The sequence below is a fragment of the Meleagris gallopavo genome, chromosome 1 (genome assembly GCF_905368555.1).
Source record: "Meleagris gallopavo chromosome 1, MGAL_WU_HG_1.1, whole genome shotgun sequence".
NCBI lineage: Eukaryota > Metazoa > Chordata > Aves > Galliformes > Phasianidae > Meleagris > Meleagris gallopavo.
Genome location: NC_139404.1, coordinates 8506153 through 8528714, shown reverse-complemented (window position 1 = coordinate 8528714; position 22562 = coordinate 8506153). Strand labels below are relative to the sequence as shown.

General features: G+C 36.9%; 1 protein-coding gene across 2 annotated transcripts in view; it reads right to left on the bottom strand.

The window, feature by feature from the left end:
- Window positions 1–22562, bottom strand: part of SEMA3D (semaphorin 3D) — a 142498-nt gene that overhangs the window by 71441 nt on the left and 48495 nt on the right. For both annotated transcript variants that reach the window (XM_010715211.4, XM_010715144.4), the window contains exon 3: window positions 10967–11127. In XM_010715211.4, the coding sequence (XP_010713513.1) occupies window positions 10967–11127 (161 nt within the window). The remainder of the gene's footprint in view (window positions 1–10966; window positions 11128–22562) is intronic.

Below are 22562 nucleotides of genomic sequence, written 5' to 3'. Positions count from 1 at the left end.
TTACTGTAACCTCAATGATATTAGTGAAGAAATGTCAAAGAACAACTGCTAAGGTTCTGGTTCACTGATTTCAATTAAGCAGTAAAAATTGGTTATTGTTATTTTTCAGATTCTATTAAGTTCAAAAGATAAATTAAATATAATTTTTTTCCAGAAGAATAATGCTGAGCATGGATGTTTTTTTTTTTCCTGCTTATTTTGACAAAAGAAATGTACAGCCAGTCCTTGTGATTAACAACAACAAATCACAGGGGTTTCTTTGATCAAATATTGATTAGGAAACTGTTTCAATTTCCAGAAACCAATATGCAGATTACTAGTAGTCAGAGATCCCATTTTACTCTTAAGCCTACAAATACTTCCTAAAATTTTAAATAATGCTATATGAATAAAGCTTAGAGATTACAGATAAGATTAAAAACAATGATTAAAATTGTCTTTCAGTAAAGATGTGTAACTCAAAAACAGGCAAGAGGAATTAGCATCTATAACATTCCCTTAGGTTCATCCAGCTGTTGGCACCTTTTAAGATGTGCCTTGCCCCATACAGAAGTTCACACCCTAGGATGGAATGCTAGAGTGTTTCATGTCCAATGGTGTTGTCACAACCCCAGATACAGAGTGTTCTTCTCAATATTAGAGCACTCTTTTTATTTCATTCCGTTCTCTTTTCATGAAATGAAAATGGATGTGATGGTTTTCTGCAAGGAAATCAGTTCTCTTTCTAGTGAATTCACAGATGCCTTTGTGATTAGAAGGTAATAATAAAGATAATGTATTTTAAGTTATATAAAGCTTAAGTAAACATTGCTGTAAAGGGTTAAAGTGATGATAAGGCAGTACAACAACATCTCAACAGTGGAGCACAACTTTATTTTCCCAGAGAATTTTTTCAGAGTGATGTCATTATTGAATCCAGGTATGAAAACACAACTAGAAATCAGCTGCAGTGGTGTCTTTAGATTACACAGTCTACAACTCCAGAAAGTAGAGCAGGAAGTACTGAGAACTTGGCAAATCCATTGGGAAGAGCTGAAGCTAGTGCCAGTGAACTCAACTGGTCTCTGCCTCGGCAGAGTGGTACCGCTTTGCCTTGCAGCACTGGTCTGCCACAAGTGTCACTGTGTTAAGTAGAAGGAGAGCTCGATGCTTAAGAGGTGCTGCTGAAGAAAGAATGATGAAAAAGAAACAGAGAGAGGAATATAAGATCAGGGAAGTCCAAATGTCTAGGTAGTCTTAAACTGAGATCTGATCTTCAATTCTCTTGCATAGAAACTTCATGCCCAATTCTGCCCACACAACTCCTAACCACAACAGAAAAGGTTATTACGGGTCTTTGAGGATTCTTTTATTTTGGTTTTGACAATGTTTATTTGTCTGGTTATGTAGACAAGATCTCTCTCTCAGCAGCTTTTTGAAAATACCTGTCTCTACACTCCAACTACACAGCAGTACTGGACAATTGTTTTGGGAGGCTTAGTTATATTGGAAAGCAGCCACTTGAAAATATCACGTATATTAATGGACACCACCTTCAACTCTTGTTGAGATTCCTTCATGGGTCATTGCATTTGTCATGTAGGTTGTACAATTCAGGATGAGATACACCTCTTGCCTTTGTGACTGAAGACCATTGTCAATTATGACAGAAAAGTCATTTGATTCTCATTCTGGCCACTCAACAGACACAGTGTGCAGCATTATTCAAAACTACATTAGTCATTGGAAAGCGTAGCTAAGCGATCCAACTAACTTTAAAATCAACATGCAATACTACACAAGGGAATTACAGTGATATTTATTTGCTTTTCATCTGAGAATTGAAAGGTTCCCAGAAATAGTCATTTCTAAACTGTAACAGATCAAGACAAGTGCATAATGCAGTAAGTGTATATCAAGACACTGTATAACTTCAGGTTTAAAACAGAACAAACTATATATATATAGATATATATATATCATGATATATATATATATATGATAAATATCATATATATCATGATCCGTATTTGAAATGTCTAGAGAAATCTTAGAATAGCTATGTGTAATTGCTCTGTTTAAGAGAAGAATGTAACTAGTTGAAATTCATCAACAATATACTTAAACAGGATCATTTTCTTCTCTTAAGCTTCAGTTTATTATCCTTGCAAAATACCCATATCAAAATTCCAAGGTTAGGGCTACCGTCATGATTTCCCAATTGTATCTTTTATGGACCAATTAAAAAAAATAAACCTTAACATTACTTCCAAATAATTGTACAAATATTTTCTTAAATTTAGCAACAGAGAAGAAATTAAAATCTCTTAATAAGTGCAAGCTAACTTTTCTCTGTTGGCAGAGTGAAAGAAATCCTCCCAGGAGTACATAATTAAGTAATGCAGAAGTATAGGACAGATAAGGTATCACATTAAAGGGTAGCTGGAAATTGATTTCTGATTAAAACAAAACATTAGAAACCACAAAAATCCTTTTCAGATCAGAGGTGCAGTAAGTTCTAAAAGTAAGCAACATTTTCCCTTCCTCTAAACATGCATTTTTACTGCAAGAACAAAGGGAAAAAATGAATTTTTAAAAATACAGATGATTTATGTACATCAATTGATAGATAGATGCTATATATACATATATATATATGTATCTACAAAGATACAGTTCTATCATTTTCATTTCAGCTGCCATCCGTCATGAATTAACAATACTGGTTAAGAGTTAATATTTCCCTTGTCTTTCCTTATCTTTCTTTCTCAATCCACTTTTATTTCTAGGCTAAAACTGTCTATAAACTCTTTGGTGAAATGATGGCTCAAAGACTGAACGCTGAATTCTGATTCCAAAGAAACAGCTATATTAAATTGGGGTTTATCCAAAAATCATTTCTAATGAAGCTACTAAATCTAGCATGATGCAGGGCTTTTCCAAAACAGTGGAAGATAATAGATATCATCAGTGAACACACACACACACAAAACAAACAAACAAAAAACAGGAGATATTAAACATATCTAAGGAAATTAGAGACCTATTTGTCTTATTTCACCTTTTTGAAAGGTTTCAAAACAGTTCTATAGAAAGGGATAACTTAAGTTTCTAATGAATATTGAAATTCTATCACACTCAATATAACTTGGTGAAGAGTTATTGTTCCTGGCTAATGTTATGCCGTTCTTTAAAAAGACAGCTGAACTACACATTACTGCAGAAGTACACATTACTCATCAGATCTCCAGTAAAGTATTTCGTAAGGCACCACACAGAAATTGATTAGTTCAGCTGGGAAAAATTTATACTTTTTTTAATTAAAAAATGATGTGATAGATATGGAGCCTGTTGCAGGAAACTACTCATGGAATTCTTAAACAAATATTGGAAGAGTTCATTTTATTTCATATACTCTTCAGTAGTCTTAGCAAAAAGAAAAAAATAACAAAACAAAGTAGCACTGCAACAAAATGTGGAGATGACACAAAGCTGGGAAGCATCAGTAATACGAAGATGGGTAATAATCCACAGGAGGAATAAAAGGACTTTGATGACAAGAATATAGACAGTAAAAAGAAATTAGTGTAAACTGGTTGTAAATAAAAATAGATCATAGATTAAGAAAAAATCTAAAAGACCATAGAAATGAGATTCTGGGATTAAAGACTTTTCTTCAGAAGTTGCATGAAGCATTCCACAACACTTCTTATAGCAGAATTGGATGGGGTTATTAAAAGAATACCTGCAGCATGAGGTATTTGCTTGTGATAGAAAGTGAGACCAATTGACCAACATGATTCCTCCCATTCCTATGTCACCGAGATAATCACACTCATGCCAGCAATGAGCACTTGAGTGTTTCATTGAGGTCGATAGCTTTCAGCAGCCCTGGAGGTTTCACTGGAACCTCTCGTGTGCTTGACATCACACACGTGCGTCAGCACTTCTATATCAGCACAGTCTCTGGTACGAGAAACCTCAAAGTGTTTTGTCAGTGGTACAGGTAGCACCAGCAGGATGCATCCCTATCTGGAGTGAAACACATTCAGCTGACTGGTGTGTCTTGTAACACTCATTCACTGAATTTGATCCTTGTGAAGAAAGCCATTACTTCCTCCCTGTTTTAAAGGACTAAGAGGCGGGTCGAAGCACTTAGAGGAAAATACATTGATTTCAAGCAACTGCTTGATACAACCAGAGAAAGTCTGCTTCCTTCTCTTGCTTTATTCTATGTACTACTTTTTCTTGTACTGATGCTTTAGAGAAGAAGGCATGCAATAAAATTACAGCATCTCTGGCATCCAAATGTCTCATTAAGACTTTGGGAGTCATGCATACCATAATTCAGATGCTTAAGCTCAGTAATATTAATGTATTTTCTATATGACAGTTCCAAATGAAGCACTCAAAGAACAAAGGCAGATAGATCTGTAAGCTTATCATCACACTGGCATATGAAATGCGCTCCCCCTGAGAAACTTTCCTCCATGAGACTACTCCTCTGCACAATAAAAATAAATAAATACAACAAGATTGGATTCCTTATTTAGTCTAATGCAATCATAAGGCAGATGCTGTAAAGAGAGCAACCCTATCAAAAAATGTTGAAGTAAACCAGGAGACAGTACAACCCCAGCTATGCTGCTGCCCTACTAATTGCAACACTCAGATTTCATTTTTCCCACCAGTAAAATGAGAATAATGGCACTTGCAATTTTTTCTCATTTATGTTCCACCGCCTAAGAAATTACTTAATGGCTGAAAAAAGGAAAGCTTTAAAAAAACTAGTAAGATCAAGGAGCACTGAGAATGATATGACAATGATACAATGAAAAGACTGTCACAGTGTTTCATATGACACTATCATAAATATCACAGCCCAATACCTCAACAGTAGGTGTTCAAAGATTGCTTTCTAGGAATCAGGACATTTGTTGCTTCTGTATACTGATTCAAGGTCAAATCACTGCTAGAAGTTTATTGAATTTCCCAAGGAACACGGGAAAGAATTTCATGCCTTTTTAGTATTATTTTGCTGAAAACAAAGAGCATTCTAATTAATGGGAAAATGAGCTGTTTTTAGCATACTATGCAAGTGTACCAGTTGGTCTCTAAATACCTCACATTTGTTGCATTCATGTATTTGGTATGGGAAGTCCACAACTTGGGAAACTGCAGAGATTGTTCTCTTACACAACTCTAAAGAGGAAGGTTACCCTAAGAACTTCTTGTAACTGGTTCCCACTGTACTTGCCATGCTCTGGAATTCAACGTTTTAAAGTCATGAGTAAACAAAGGAAATTCAGATATCTAAGTTCCTTATCTGAATTTTTCCCTGTATTTGAAACCCAAACAGACTGTCTCTAGAACTAAATTTTTCACCTTTCTTTTTAACAGTTTTATCAAAGGTTAGCTAATTCCATGGACTACTTAAAGACTCCTAAAAGGCAGGTGAGTGTTCTCAAATCTCTGTTACCACAAACCTTCCTTCTTTCAACAGATATTCCTACATCCAACAAACTAATTCCCACAGCTGAGCTATACCTCCAGGGAGACATTTGACAGAAATTTCCAATTCCAATTATTTTATAGTAACAGAAAATCAGATCTCGAAAGATATGATATGGCACAGGGAGAAGAGAGGATATAAAGATCAATTCAGATTGATTTACAGCACTGTGGGAAGCACAAATGCCAAGGTATATTATTCCTTATTTTATCAAGCTGAATTTAATACCCTTGGAAGTCAGAGGGAAACAGTTGTGCATTTGGATGACACACTCACAGATTTAGGACAGCTTAAATTTGGCAAGTGGCTGTTAAAGAGAAATGTTTGAACCAAACAAGCTTACATCGCATCTGCCTGAGAGAAAGAGAGATCTCAACTTGTTGCAGGGCTTTTCTTAAAGCCCAGCCTACTCCAAACACAACTGCAGGAGTACCCAAGGCTTTCAACGCCCAAGAGAAGTGCATTTTCAGGTGTACATTAAGCAGGTGTGAAAACATAAAGAAAACAGACCAAAAGCCGAATTCATTTACACTGGATTAAATCTTGAAAGGCTTCAATGCTTTTGCACTTCATTTTCCACAGTATAACCACAGCCTACCATCTGTTTCTCCTAGAAGGAAACCATACAACAGGACTTTTAGTGTAAATGGCATTTCTTCTGACATGTTTATCCCTTCAGACTGAAGATAAATCCTACCTCTGAAAAAATCAAAGCCCAGTATGGGTTTTCAGAGAGCAGGATATTGACTGTTCTTTATACCAAAATACAGGTGTAAAATATAAAAACAATAGGGGATGTTTATGGAAACATAATTCACAGCAACAATGCAAAAGGAAATAACAGAGACACTCTCTTCCACCTAGGATCACTGTCCATCTGGTCTCATACTGCTTTCTTCACGTTTTGCCAATAGACTGTTGTTCTGTGTCTGTAAACACTGGTTGAAAGCTTCCTTGTATACACAGGTCCCTAAATTTAAGTCTGTTAATGGACTCTAAAGGTTTGCAGATCTTCAGAGCAACATTTACATAGATCAATGACGGGAAATCCAGGGGATAGCAAGTACAGCCACCACCTCTATCTCTGGATGTCCCTAACCTGAGAGACACTGTCATAGCTCCTTCTTCCTTCAGTAGCCATTGCTGACAGTTTTTAGAGACAGGACATAAAGTACACGCATATCCAACAGTCTTGTTTCACTGCAAATGATAGGCAAAATTCTTCCTGTATCTATGAGTTTTGGAAGGGTGGGAAATTAACAAGTGAAAATGAGTGCCTTATGAACTGCAACACCCAGAAAACTTACTTCTGAAACAAAAGTAAGTAAATAATTATGCCTTTAAGTCCTGGTAACTAATTCCTTATGCGTGAAGGGTCAGATCATGCCCCTGTCAGATTTCAGCATCTTCCTGATTCTTTTCTTGGGAAAATTAAGAACAATGTTCTCCAAAACAGATTTATAGCCATCATTCTCCCCTGCCACTGGTCTGATTTTAACTTAATCAAGACTCTTGTATGATGGCACAACCAAGTCTTAATTCAATGCTGGCTAAATTCCCATTGGTTTCATTGATAACTTAGACACTTCTATAAACTGACAGGAGGTTTCCCAGAACAATGAAGGTATCTTGAGGATGTTGTCTTATACATGTATGCATATGCTTTTTCGTACATAACCATCCTATTGCAGAGACAGGTGGGTCACACTGTAGATATCACACAGTGATAGTAGCGTTAACACACAATCCCATTTTTGCAGTTAATAAGCACCAGAGGTGTGGAAATGCAAATAATTGCTTTGCAAATATTTCAAAAGTGTTTAGCCATCTGATATGTACATACATATATGCATATGTATTCTTTACTGTGAACTGCACACAGATAAAATCAATACAAAGGAGATTGAAGGATAAGACGCAAGACAGCTGCACATGGCAAAAACAAAAACAAAAAACAAAAAACAAAAAAACAAGGATGCTCCAAGTGACAATTTGTGACCCAGTGCCAATACACAGTGGAGCAGATGAAAAAAAAACTGACATGTTTATCTATTTGGCCCACATGTGGCTGTGTCTTCTAGCACTGACAGCTCCTGCAGGTTGGCAGCTTTTCAAAAGCTTGTCAGGCCTTGATAGCATTCCTATTCCTGCAGAGATGGGTGGGGTCGTGCTGCAGATTACACAGCGATAATAGTGCTGACATATAACCCTGCTTGCACTGGTAGCAAGCATGGGAGTTACAGAAATGTGCAGAATTTCTCTGCAGTTAGTTAGTAAGTGTTTGCTCAGTTTGTTATGTTTTGTATTTCTTCTTTATTTATTTTCTTAAGAAGTAAAATAACACAGAGTAAAATAACAAAGGTTCTAGGTAAACTCACAAGAAAATTACATTGACCAAAATAATATTTTCAACTGTATCCCAGAATCTAGGATTATTAGCAAATTCTTTCCCAGTTTTCCATTCTCTTGTGCTCGTAAAGAATTCTATTTTCATTTGTTTTACACCATACGTCTTTTGTTTATGGCACAGTTGTCTTCATTTCCTGGGTCCTGATAAATATAGGATGTAGCTTCTTTTATTTATTTTACACTATATAAAGAACTTGCAATATTTGTAAGGAATCTCAGTTCTTTTAAGAAAAGACTACGGCACAAATAATGATACTTCTGCAAAAGAGGCTATAGGCTTCTACTCAGAACAAGTTCATAGAAATTATATCCCCACTAAAAAAAAAAGACATTTTTCCCTTATTTATTTGTAGATTGCTGCCATTTTAGTTTTCTGCATTTTTCTCATTCTGTGGTACTTTGCTGTTATACTACAGTAGCTACTGCTGTTTCATAATAAGGTTTGCAAGCACTAGAAACTGGGTGGATTTTTTTAAGCTACCAGCTAAGGAAGTTTTCAACCAATTACACGATAAATTGAATAAAACCTACAGTGATTCAAGAAATTAGAACTCCAGAAGAACAACTGATTTATTGCACTGGGAGAAAAATATACATATATACACCAGGAAATAAAGCCCTAACTTAATATATTTAAGTTAACTAATTTAGGTAAATAATTAGGTTGCAAAAAGGAAGTTATTAAATAATCTACGTATACATTAGAGAGGGGAACATAACACAATGCTTTGGATGTTTATTTGATTACTGTCCCACAAGCATGAATATAGAGCCTCAGATTCTGCAATATAATCTTTCCAAGTAGTTATGTCCACAGATGGAGTTTTCTGAGAGTAGATTGTTTGGGACACTGACTTGGCTTTTGGGTGTATCAGTAGTTACTAATGCAACAAATATCTGAAACTGAGAGTCTTTTTTTTTTTTTTTTTAATGTAATCTGAACCAGAAGACACTTAATATTCTAATGAATTACTGTCACTGGAGAGGCTGCCTTGTCAAGCAGCTCCTGCTCCAGGAGAGGACAAAGGGCACGCTTCAGCCCCTCGCAGCCCCGACATGTGTGGTTTCCTCGCACCAGGAGAGCCTGGCAGCCAGCCGCCTGGCCCCGCGCCAACCCAAACCACAGTCAGTCTAAACACAGCGCCGGCAAACGCTGCTTTCTGACACTTCCCTGCTACTGGAGTGTATCCTTGAGAGCTGAAACCTCATCAGTGACTGAGATTTATACAGTAACGAATTCCCTCATCTTCACTCTCCCCTCACACGTTTCAAACAGAACCGAGGAACTGAGGAGAAAGGTTTGGGCAACATCACATCATGGGCATGTGCCCAAGTAGGCACGTTTATAAAGTTGCTGGACTCCCATGGAGACCTTGGAAATGAGCACACCAGGGTGCTTTGCAAAGCTTTTGTGTCACTTTTAGCTATTTAAATACACTTTGCCTCAATGTTTTGTCTGAAAGGTTTGAGACAACCTGAATAGTTAAACAGAGAAGTATTTGAATTCACACATAATATTTTCTTTACTCCAGATATCCTCTTGGTTTTGAATTTTATTCCCTGCTTTCAAGTTACCACAGATACATAGGCACACATCTGTTCAGCTTACCAAACGCAAATTTTAATTCAGTCTTAGCTCTGCAATACCTCTACCAAATGGCACTCCGACCACCAACAAATCCTCCTAGCTTAGTCTGCATTCTGCACTTCAAAGAAAGCTCAACATCCATAATAATCGATGGTGGTTTGGCTAAGGAGAAAATGTTACCATTTTGGGCAGAGTGGTGTGAACACCGCCAGAAAGCTCTGAAGTAATCAATCGCCTCTGAGCGTAATGGGAAGTGACAGCACTCAGCATCTCTCAGGAGGATACTGGCATCACACAGTAACAGGATTCTGCTTTTCACACAAATAATGGTTGCTACTGAAAGCCTTTGCTAAAAATCAATCTATGGTATCAAAATCTGCAATATGAATGATGCTGTTTTCACTACGATGGCCTGAAGAGGTGATGATTCTTGAGTAAAATACTGAGATGGAAGATGCATACGAGGTGTCTCATAAGGCATCCCAGGGAAGAAATCTGAAACAATCTGAGTTTTAAAGAAAGCAGTGTGTGGAGCACTGTAGAATTTGAAATAAGATATTCAGCTGAGTACTAGAAACCCTTGTATTTAATGACAGCAAGTGCTGTACTCAGACATGGGGCAAAATCATCTCCCGTTACACCTGTTAAGCCACTGCTGCCATCATATTAATTCTGGGTCAGTTCCCACTTCAGAGCTGACAGCAGAATACAGTCATTTAAAACCTCCTGCTGGTGCTTAAGGAAAATATCAAACAGCTGAGAATTTGAATTTTCTTTAGTAAGGAGAATGCCTGGAACAAACAGTAAAGTAGTTTTTATGCATGTTCCTGTGCAAGCATCTGTTTCTTATACTTAGTAGTTACTTGTGCTTAGAAAATCACTGTTTCATCATGCCTACTACAAATACTGAGGACTAAATTGACTTTTTATTATCTGGAATTAACACTGTCACAGAGCATGGGCCAGGGCATACAATAGATCCCAGTGGAAGTTTTACCTATCAATAGCAATTCCAGATATTAATGTAAAAAGTATTGCAATGTTAGGGGCAATTTTAACAATTTAAAACATTCAAATTGCCTCAGCTCTGTTCAATATTTGAGTAACGTAATCCCAGTGACACCAGGAAGAAAGATCTGTCTTTAATTGCCATCTTCAAAATGCTTTTATGTGAGGAGGATGAGTATGACAAAAGAAATGGGACATGACAGAAGCAAGCTCTCAGAGGTACCGATATTTTGGTTCCAAGTCTTTTGTAGGATTTCAATCTTACAGGGGCTTACATACTATCAGAAAAATCAACTCATTAAAGATAACCCATGTAACTATGAGAGGTGAAATTATTAAATCCTAGTACAAAGAATGATACAGCAAATCTGATGATTACCCAGTGAAGTGAAAGAAGGAAAGAAGGAGAAAAAAAAAGGAACAAAATTGAAATTATGTGATGAATTGAATTCCATGGAAAATAAACTGACCTTTTTTACATTTTTGTTTAAATCAACCAAGTTGAGCAGGAAGATGTGGTCTTTTGCCCCAACGAGCAGCCGGCCCCTCTCCTCATCTAGCAGCAGGGTTCGAAAATCTAGCCCCTCTGTAGAGCCCAGGAATGGGATGCAGCTGTTTGAAAGCAGCAAGTCTGTGGGAAAATGAAGAAAATCTTTATAATCAAAATGTTTACATATGACTCATTGGTGTCTTTTATAAATATATGCAACCAGCATGGAGTATGTTGGTAAGATAACTGCAGTCTTGAAGCATGTCTTTCCAAGGTCATAGTATAATTCCTGTTAACCTTAGGCTTCTTGGAGGGTGGGGAATAGTATAATACCGGACTGGGTAATATTTACTCATGCAAAGACTCTTCTGTATGAAACTTTCTTAATAAGTTATGTCTATGACATAAAGGAATTGCATTCTTCAGCAGCGCTTGGAAAAAAAATGTGCTATATCTTATTGCATTGAAAGTAAACCAATGTGCATTTATATCATTGTATTCATGGACATGTTGTGAAGAATCAATATCTTACCGTACTTGTGGCTCTACATACAAAGAAGCAAAGAAGGCAAATGAAAACTAAACATCAAGGAGCTGAAAACAGTAGATAGATGTGGCAGTTATGTAAGGATGAGAAGAACTATGAAAACGAAAAAAATAGCCTCACCAGCCTCATAGTATAGAGTTTCTTCCTAAAATCTAATTGGAATCTACTCTCCTTTGGATTAAAAATATTATCCCTCGTCGTATCACCACCTCTCCATCTTTCCCATATTCCCCCTCAAGTACTGTAGGCACCCTTTATGAATAGACAGTTTGGCATAAGGTTCAGTTTGCCCATTGTCTAACATTCATTTTTGATGTCAGTACAGAAAATTGCTATAGTTACTACAAGTGTAATTGAAAATTGAATCCTGAATAAAGTGGGCCAATAAAGTAGCATATTAAGGTGAGTATTGAGTACAGTGCCTTTAAAGTCCTGGGGTCAGTATTTTCCTTACAGAGATGGTGCTGCGTGGCTGTCACTGTATCATTGCCCTCCCCACAGGGAAAGTTAGGGCGCAGTTCTGACTGTGGCTTGTAATTTATTACCAAATCCTTTCTCTAATAAGAGCTCAATTTTCCAAAACAACTTTTCCTGTAATTTCATAGTGGGTTCTAATCTCCTTCAAAAGTAATTAAGAAAAAAAACATGTTATTCCATGAAACTAGTGAAAGAATCTATCCCTTCCCCATGAAAAGCTAAAGGGCCCTAAAGTAGAGTTTGAAGCCTCCTGTGGATGTAATTTTGGATGAGGAACACAAACAACATATAGAAAAGAGCACAATGAGTGTATAGTAATGTTGGGCAGTTACTAATTCGGGGAGAACAAAAACGAACACATGAAAAAGTTCTTCCACAAGCAATCTCTCCAAGATACACCAGTCAGAAATCTTGGGATAGAAAAGCAAATCCTGTGTTTAATTGAAAATAAAATTAAAGATATTTCCACCTTCTTAGTTCTGGACGGACAATGTATCTTTCCAGATAAAGAGGTTAGATTTAGAGCACAAGTTATTTACACTTCCTGAAAATCATTACCAGTGCTCTGCAGAGTAACTCCTGAACAAAATAGAGTGAAAAAACATTTTTCTCCAAAGTTTCTCACAAAACCTGTAATAGGCAAAGCAAAGATTTAGTCCTGTTGATAGCTAATAATCAGCACTATGGGAGAAAAAAATATTTTAACGTTATTCAAATGACTATCTGGTGTACAACTTTTTTTTTTTTTTTTTGGCTATATCACTTTTACTTAAGCTTGTGTGGTTTTGTCTGGCACACTGCTATACACTGTTACAATATAGTCTGAAAACAAACTGTCTTGTACAGCAGATCCTATTCCCCTAGGTGGAATTTATTTGGCAGTACGCTGAAAAATCTTACATCATATTGAAAATCACAAGTTAAACTTTATATTCCTTTAGAATCTTTTTCGCCTATCTTTTGCACAGACAAAGATGTTCTCACTATTCTGCAAATCAGTAACTCTTTAAAAGACCAGCTTATTAATTGACAGCAAGATCACATAGGAATAAGTTGTGAATAGCGCTGTACTGCAAATGCTTAAATCTCACCCAAACTACTTACGTGAGAACTGACTGATGAATAGCCAAACCAATTTTATAAATATATATATATATATATTTTTTAAGAAAAAAAGAAAAACCTTCTAAACCCTCCAACTTCTGAAGCTTAGCTCACTTCACTACTGTATTTTAACCCCTGTAAGAAACAAGGATTTATGACTCCTGACACTTTTGTTGTTGTTGGGGGTCTCTAAGACAGGTGCCTTGAGTTAAACTCTTAATTTTTGTATGATGTACCTGTGTCTTCATTAGATATCAAACTCTGTACTCTTTGTTCTTTTCAGACTGGAAACTCTTGGTACTGGATGTGATGGAGATGTTTACTGTGAAGGGATTCTCTGATGCCGACCACAGCAAAACTGGAGGACTTAGCTCCCTTGGGCTACTCAGATTTTTCTTGCTTGATCTCTAAAATACTGTTTATCATTTGAGCATTTCTAAGTAAATGTGTTTCTCTTCTCCACCCATGACGTAAAAGCTGGCTGTATTACTAGATTATCCAATCCACTGCATACACTAACAAATTCCTTATAAATTCCTTCTCATCTCCAGCTCTAGAAATTTGATCTGAGCAAGGAGAGCATATGCACAAACACATACAACACTTGGTTTCATTGTCTGCAGTCATGCAATCCATTGCACTTTGCAAGTATGTCGCATTCCCAAATTTCTTGACCTGATTCTCCACATACACAGAAGATCACTGAGACAGATTCCACTTCCTATTTCTTTCTTATTTGGAAGGAAAGGTCTCTGTAGTGACTATACCAAAAGCACAGATATCACCTATTGTTAAAAACTTCTAGTATCTCTCGTTACTGAGAACCACCTAGGACAGCTACAATGAGGAGGGATAAAGTTTTCTCATGTCTGAAACGCCCAAATGGGAATGAGCCCTGTCTGGTGCCTTGTAAAGCCATTCGTTCCATCACATCATAAGGAAAGCATTTGTAAAATGTTCCAGATTAAAATGACAACACTGCACACTGATTTCTTACTGATGTAAATTGTAACACAAGCTGCAAAGTGGTGAAGAATCAGGTTTGGTCAGTTATTTGCCAACTATTGAAAAGAGCTTGGAAATAAGAACATTACCACTATTAGATTAAAATTAAAACATGACTAATAAAAGTTGACAAGTAAACATTAACAGAGAATAGATTAAATTACAGCCAAATTAATCATTCTTCTCACTCGACAAAAACAATCCATCTTTATCAGTTAACATTGTCATTTGCAGCAAGATTTTTTAAATATGACCTAGGATATCACATTGGAAAAATTCACCATGAAAAGCATACTTGTCCATTTACATTCAAGAGCATATATTCTATTTAAAGAAGCAGTTGATTCAAATCACTGTATCTGAAGCCAGTCAAATATAAAATAGCTCTCTCACAGTGCAAAGAGCAAAGTTACAGAGATGATCTTGTATGCCTGCACATTCACCATTCAATTTACAGTGTGTATATGGCATTGTACTGAAAATTAAATATTTCTTTTTCTTCACAGACTCCAGTCTGGCCATTAAATGAATATTCAGCAAAATCCCTTTTGGGTTAATATTTCACTATGGAGTGGTAGGAGTTAGATTAGTAAGTGTTTCTTATTCATTTAGAAAGGTGTCTCAGTGGACTTCCTTCACAACAGCTTGATCGTTGCTTACTTCAAGTACCTACAGCACCAGTGCCTCATTGTAAGGCTTTCTAATGAAAAAAAGTGCTATCCTATTCCGATAATATCTATTTACATTTATACAGCATATTTAGACTTCTTAGCTTCAAATCATATATTCCATGATCATGCTGTTGCTCCTCACTACAGCATGGTGTGAGCAGTCAGGAAATCTGGAAAAATTTCATAGAGACTCAGAACGATCTTTGTGGCCAGCCATTTTTGTAATGACAGGCTATGACTAAACTGGAAGAAAAGGAACTTCTCAACCTGTTTCAAAACAACTACATCCAATGAAACCCTTGAAGCACCCTGAATTTAAATGCTGTGTTTTAACTGCAAATAAATTTGACTAGAGAAACAGCTGCACAAATAACTTGTAAAATGTTATTATTGCAGAGATGATTAAAAGCTGTTTTGTGATGTCTTGTTGGTGAAAAGAAATGCAAAGGACTGATTCATAATCCTCAAAGAGCCAAACAAAATAATTGTTTTTTTTGTTTTTGTTTTTGTTTTTTTTACAAAGTACAACTGAAAATGCATCTGAGTGAAACATTTGGTTTTGTGAAGAAGACCTAAGCCAGTGGATTAGCATAGGGTTCTTTTTCTAAGTAGTTTATCTTTCTTGAAATACTGCCAAGGAAAGCAAACTCACTGTTGTTTCCAATGCAAAATTAAATCATCTTTTTTTCCTTTTTTTAAGCAATTTTGTGGATATAGAATAAGCACTACAAAAATAACTCAATATAAATGACTGGCAAGCCTAAGAGCTTTGGTACTGCGTAGATAATTGCTGGCATCTCACCACACATACCTCTATAGAAGTAACACTGATGGGCTTAAAGGACAACAAATCTCTCTAAGGAAAAAGCACACCATGCAAAAAACAGGCCTATCACTTCAGTTTTCTCAGTTTCAATTGTAAGGGCTGCACTTATCTGTTTTTCCTTTCTCTCACACAGAACTTCATCCTGGCTGCCAGTATTTTGCATAAAGGGTAAATAATCTGAGTTACGTGACTGAAATCTGCTTCTTCCACTTCAATCTTATTTTCAATTCTATTGAAAGCATCCCAATGGTGAGAGAATATTTTTCTCTAAGAACTTACAATATTTTTCCTTATATATACCAGAATAGTTTTAGACTACTATTGAAATCAGAGGCCTGTTTTTTTCCTGACCTCATAGAAGCGGAATTGTTTACTTGACCGGAGACCAAGTGCTAGCCCTGTCTTTTGAAATCACTTTCCAGCAACCTGAGCATCAAGCAGTTGAAAGAAAACCTCTCATTTATGCTAAAGGAGCAGCCCATAGGTTCACCTATTCCTATAGGCATAGTGAAAAACCCCTTCACTAGAGCCAGAGTAACAAATAAACTATAAGTTCACTGAACCTGAGGGAAAAACAGATTCAATTGAATTCTGCTACCCACATCAACACTAATTAGAATTTCAATTTTTGTTGTGGTTAACCATTTCCAAGCCTCTTGCCAATCAAATACGCAGAAAGTAGGAGATCAGTGGGGATGCTTCAGGGGGAAATAATCTCAAAATCCTCAACTAACTTGTCCAAAGAGGGCTCACTCATTAGTTGTGAATCAGTTTTACTGTTCCAACCAGCTTGCCATCTCATGTCATATCAAAAAACTTCAGAGTGGCACAAAAATGGCTAAAGTATTTTGAAGCACCTGCAACTTCAATTTTCACATTACTTCATCTTCAGAGAAACTTCTGAAAACAAGAAGTTCTCTGAAGATGCATGCAGACTCTTAGAGCCCATAAATCTGCGAGTTCATGAAAAAAAAACAGCAGGCTGTGCTGTTTCACTTGCCCATACTGCCTGATATCAGCTGTACGGAACTTGAAGCGGGTTTAAATCTTTGCTCAGTTTTTGCTTTGTAGAATAAATGCCATCCTGAAGAGATTAAATTAGTGGATTTTGTTTCATGCCTCTAGCAAATGAGATTGCAGTGCGGATTTTTTTCCCCAGCATTTGAAACTGCAACTCATGTAAACCAAAGGTCTAATCAGCCATGAAGACTGGATTTGGCTCAGCTGGTCTGGCACTACAGATGGGTGCTGACAGCTCTGCTGGTGAGCCCGATTCCTTTTGCTCAGACCTGTGTTCTCCGGCTGCACATCTGATGCCAGGACTTGCTCCATTGGGACTATATTGTACGAAAGCTATTGGTTTACTAAAGGTCACAGATACTAATAATACATTTTTTCATCAAATCTATTTATCAGCTTCCTAGTGAGAGTAATATTCACATTAAAATAATAAAGTAGCTAAGATGAGAGAACTTGAACTGCAGAGGCATGAATAACTCAGCTGTAGTAAAAGTGTCAGATGGCATGCAACTAGAAAACGTATTAATATTGACAGTAACTGGCTCAGGAGAGAGAGAGCAGCACGAGCTGTTCCTAAAGAAATGACAGTGCAAAGGAGAGCTAATGCCAATCAGGTTTACTTACTCTGTTACTTCATTAGTGCCTCTGGTGTTAAGATTTAAAAGAAGAACTAACAGAAAAAAAAAAAAATCCAGATTTTTTGCCTATTGTAGCTATCATTGAAACCTATTTGCAATAATACTACTATTATATATGCCAGTTGTAGCTAGTGCCTGTGAGCAATACAGCTGTTTATAGAAGCACTAAATAGCTGTATGTCCCTCTTTCCCCCATCCTCTACATGCTTCACAGACGCACGCCCCGCTTGCACTCTCTTCAGGACTTAAAGCCAGACTCTTGGTTTAACTGCTGGGACCTGCAATAATTTTATCTGCTGAGGATCTAGCCCTGAATATATAGCAAGAAGACATGGGGGCTCTATTCTGAAGCCAAGCATTGGACCAGAGCCCTGAAAAGCTGGATGGTCAGACTGTAAAGCCAAGTAAGATATAAAGTCCTAACTACTAACAGATCCTTGTCAAATGAACTGATGAGAATTGGTGCTGGTGCAAGAGAAAGGGCAGGTCCATGCATCTGGGAGTGGATGAGAACGGAGAGAAGTGCACATATGTGTTTGGGGAGATAGAGTGGAGAGGGAGGCATCCTCCTTCCAAAAGCAGCACAGCATTATTTTGGCTCAGTTGCCATGAAACCACTGTCTGAGGGTCTGTAACATCTCTTAAGCGCTGATGGTCCTTCAACACCCTCCCTACAATCCCCTGAGGACAAGCAAAATTACTCAACAACTTCAAAAAGCTCTTCTGGTTTCTTGACTGGGTTGGGAAAGATCCAGATGGATGAGGACACAGAGCTGATACAGTCAATGAGGTGATTAGTGTGAACTGGTGAGAAGTACTGGGCAGGGCTGAGGGGAATGGTGTGAGATGTGCCTGCTCAGGAAGGGAGGGGAAGGGCAGGGACCTCTGTGAGCAGATTTACCTGCCAGTGGAATAGACACTTCCTCTGTTGGCAGCAAACCCACTTTTGGAGGTTCCTGCTTGCTCTCCCCACATGTAACTGTTAGTTCCTGTCCCCACAGAGGGGTTCCCTATCTGACAAAAGCCAGAGATTTTTTATTTCTCTTTTCACATGCTTTGAATGAGGAAAATGAACATTTGCAAATGACAGTTGGAGCATTAATATTTCAGCTTTTCCATAATTACATCCGGTTGATCTCACAAGGCAAAAATAATGGCCCTCTTCTAAATTCCTCTAGGAGTGCAGTACAGAAATGCAATTGTTGCTGGGAAGCACTGTTTAAGCCACATAGTCATTATCTGCGGTAACTACACAGGATGGACACACTTTAGAACAAATGTGGTTTAAATGTAGAAAATGATTATTTCCAGGAACCTTAAAATATTTAGGAAAACATTCGTTTTTTTTCCAATTTTCCAGATGCATTTTATTTGATTAAAAAGCAAGTGTAGCATAGTAATTCAATTAGCTAATGCAGAGGTAGATTTTTAAAATAGTCTTGCACTGGCAGTATGAAAGGAGCATTTACAGCAGTGAAGATGAAAACAGTTCATATGATAATAGTTTGGACTAGCATAATGCTCCATCATGGCAGAGTGAAATGTAATTATCAGTTATTTTTTTCCTGATAGTGGCAGGAGTTAAGTTCTTATGAAACCATTAAAACAAAAGGTCACTGAAATTCTGCATTAATTCCGTTATTTATGCTGGAATTTTGCCTAGAAGTCTCTATCAGATTCAGAGTCTCATGTACAGAAACACAGGTAGACCCAATATCTGTTTTACAGGCTTCCTAGGCAACACTGAGACAGGACCATGCTAACCACAAATTACAGGGCAAAGGATGTCTGTTTGCACAGGCTAACTGTGTGCACTGTCCAATTGCTTCTTTCAGTTATTAGTATACAGGCAAAAGCCACTTGATATTGGAATGCAGGGGGGGTTTACCTTTTTTATTTGTATTATTTGCAGTTATTTCTCCTCCTTGGAGCACCAATGGATGTCATATAGACAGATGTTATGTAACATATTTAAAAAAAAATCTTTTTCAAATAAATCCAAGTTGTATGGATGATGTAGTCTTCCCAAAGATGCCAGATAAGCTGAACATAAAACTTTGGTGTCTTCAGTAATATCTTAATCATGAAACAGTATGGTACATCTCAGCATATTTTGCTGGGACAGCCAGGATTTGGATCACAAAGAAGAAAGCCTGGAAAAGGCACCTTTGTTACTCGCACACTTGTCTAAATGCCTCTCTCAACCACAACTAGCCAATCCTTTCTCTGTTGATGCTCCAGTACAAAATAGGAAATTTTGTCTCTATCTCTTTCTGCCGTCTCTTTGTGTGTTTATTTATCTCCAAATGACTTACTTCAGAACAGCCCTTGTTTGAGGAACATGTCTATATATGGAGCAGTAGAAATGGGGTGGGAGGAAAAGGAAATAGGATGTGACCTGAGAACTTGCTCTGCAGCCACAGATGTACACCGCTACACATAGTGACGTCAAGAGGATCATGCCCTCAAATTACTGTATAGAAAGAGAACAGGGCTGGGATCTCCAGAACTAACTCAGGATTAGTTAGTAACTAATCCTGAGTAAAAGGGCAATTAGAGAAGTATTTTTGAAAGTAAGCTCTTCAAAGTCGATGCCATTGATCATGTACCTTCCCTGTATTTTTCTTATGGTGAACCAATTTTTGATGTTGTCTCATCCTTCATTTTACAAGACAACAATCACTGCTCCCAAAAACTTATTCTTTTGTTTTTCTCTCATCTTCTGAGATTCAATCAAGTGAACATTCAGCAGAACAGTTTGGTATTCTGCAAACACAGTTCTTTTTTCATCCAATTTGGGGCCTTTTGTGATCATGAAAAAAGAAAACTGCTGTGAGCTACAGGCTGTTTACACTGTTAAGAGGTTGATACGGGTCAGCTCTCTAAGGTTATTCTTAGTTCAACTGCTATGTAAACTGTTGATGTCACTGACTGGAGGCTGCTCTCCAGGACATTATATATGTGATAATTATATGACAGAAAATGCAACATATAGTTGGATCTGACCTCCAAGTCCACTTGTTTAAAAAGAGAAAAAATGTAAGAAAGTTGCTGGTTTTCCTGTTACTAAAACATCATAAACCCCCTTAAGTTTATACTTAGTCTACAGTATATACAAGACTCCTAACTCAGATGGACAGCAACACCCATCTGCCTTCATCCCAAGGGACACTTGCAGTGTCAATGCATACTACCTTCAGAAAGCACTACTAAGACCAAACTGGAAAACTCTATTTCATGACCTGAAAATCACCTAATGGTAGCGTCTTAACTCTCACATACAGATCTTTACTCTAAAAAGGAATCTCAGATATTTTTTCCCTATAAATAATAATTAAAAAAATGAGTTCATTAACAAATAAAATAAACGATCCAAGAAAAGCAACACTTCTTCTGAGCTGATTTTCTTTGATCATCATGGGTATTCAAAATTACAGCAGCTGATATTACCACAAAAGCATGTTTTTTACTGATCTTTCTTCCATTTCCTGTAGAGCAAGCACAGCTGTAGAAGTGTAAGCTCATTTCTAGGCTTTTTTTATACATCATCACTTTGGCACGTTCCAGTCATTCTTAGCAGTGCAACACCCGCTTTGTGATACCAGGATTACCCACATTGTTGCAAGCAGTTTAAATGAGGATCTCAAAGCTATATAACTGGAATTACACGTGTAATTAAATAATGCATGCCATGGAAGTAAGCCAACTTTACTGAAATAGATCAAACTAACTGCTCTGATGCAACAGTTAAGCAATCCTTTAGTTCTAAAATGAAGCACGGTTCAATCAAAAATAATTTAGAAAACAGGATGCTTGACATTGTAATGTAATATGTCCGAAAGATCATTTTTTAGAAAATTAAGGAAATGCACTAATCCAGTCAAATTTTCAAAAGAATTCCTGGCACAAAAATGTAATCCTCTGCTTTCTTTTTCATCATGTCATAATAATGTATCACTCTAAGGGGGAAGAAAAACATGTACACGAAACACTGCATGAAGCTAAACATTTCTTAAATATGGCTAATTTCCACTGAGGCTGTTGATTTAGCATTGTCATCATTAAAAAGAGAATGCAGAATTTCATGTCCTTAGTTTACTTAGTTAAAATGAAAAAAAGCAAGGCATGGATATTTAATCTTGCTCCAGTTTACTTATGTGACAAACTCTTTGCCATGACTGTAGTGGGGATGAGACAGCATCTAAATGCATTCATTTTGAAGAAGTCAGCTCAGAATAACGCTCCTGTGTAATAGATTTAAATTACTGCTATAACTATTTTAAGTGTTAAGTAAATTCTGTTTCAAAAGCCAAAGTTTGCACTTAGTCTTGCCTTTTTCTGCTTGCTGTGTCACAGTGTAGGATTCTGGTCCCCTGATCATTCAAATCAGCACTGGCCACAGCAAGCGTGGCCACATTTCCTCTGCACAGGAATGGTATGTGTTCATGAATATAACTATGGATGTGTCATTGGTGATAATGTACAAATCTGGGCTGAGGCATACCCCATAACCAAGGAAGCAAGGACCACACTTTGGTAATATAAATTTATTCCTTCAGCATCCAGTCTACTGTTAAAAGATCCATGAAAAAAAAAAAAAAAAATGAAATACAGCAAACTCATAGGTTTAAATTTGCAACTAGGAGTCTGCATTTCTACTGGAAAATTTTAGGAAGACCAGAAATTGAAAATGGTTGAAAAAAATGTTTTGTTTTCTTCTGTTTTCAATTTTTCCTGAAAGCAAAACCCAGAAATACACTCATAACAAAATCTTTGTAAAAGTATCTGACAATGAATTGGCAAAGACCATTACCAAAAGACATACTGTCTACACCAAATGAAATAAACATATTTATATGCATGAATTTTGAATTTTGACACAGGCTCCTCCTAGCCTAAGTAACAGAAATGATGCCGTTCTCTGAATGATAATATTGCAACTTTTTGCACTTGTTGAAATGAGGATGTTAAATGAGGTAGTAAACAGCAAGTATGTGCTGCTTAGGGAACCTGAAATCCACTTCTGTGTTTGAGGAGTTCTGCAATTTGGGTGATGGTCACAAGTTAACTCCTGGTACATCAGAACGAATGATAAATATATACCTTTACTTTGACAGCCACTATACTAATACAAACACTGTTAAAATATAGAGTATTACCAAAAATTCAGGTCCTAGTAGTAGTCCTCTACTGGGAGATAATTTGTTTACCTTGCTGTAATTTTACAAATATAATAATGAAAATACCTCATAACCTTGTGAAAAATAGCTAGGAGAAATATTAATTAA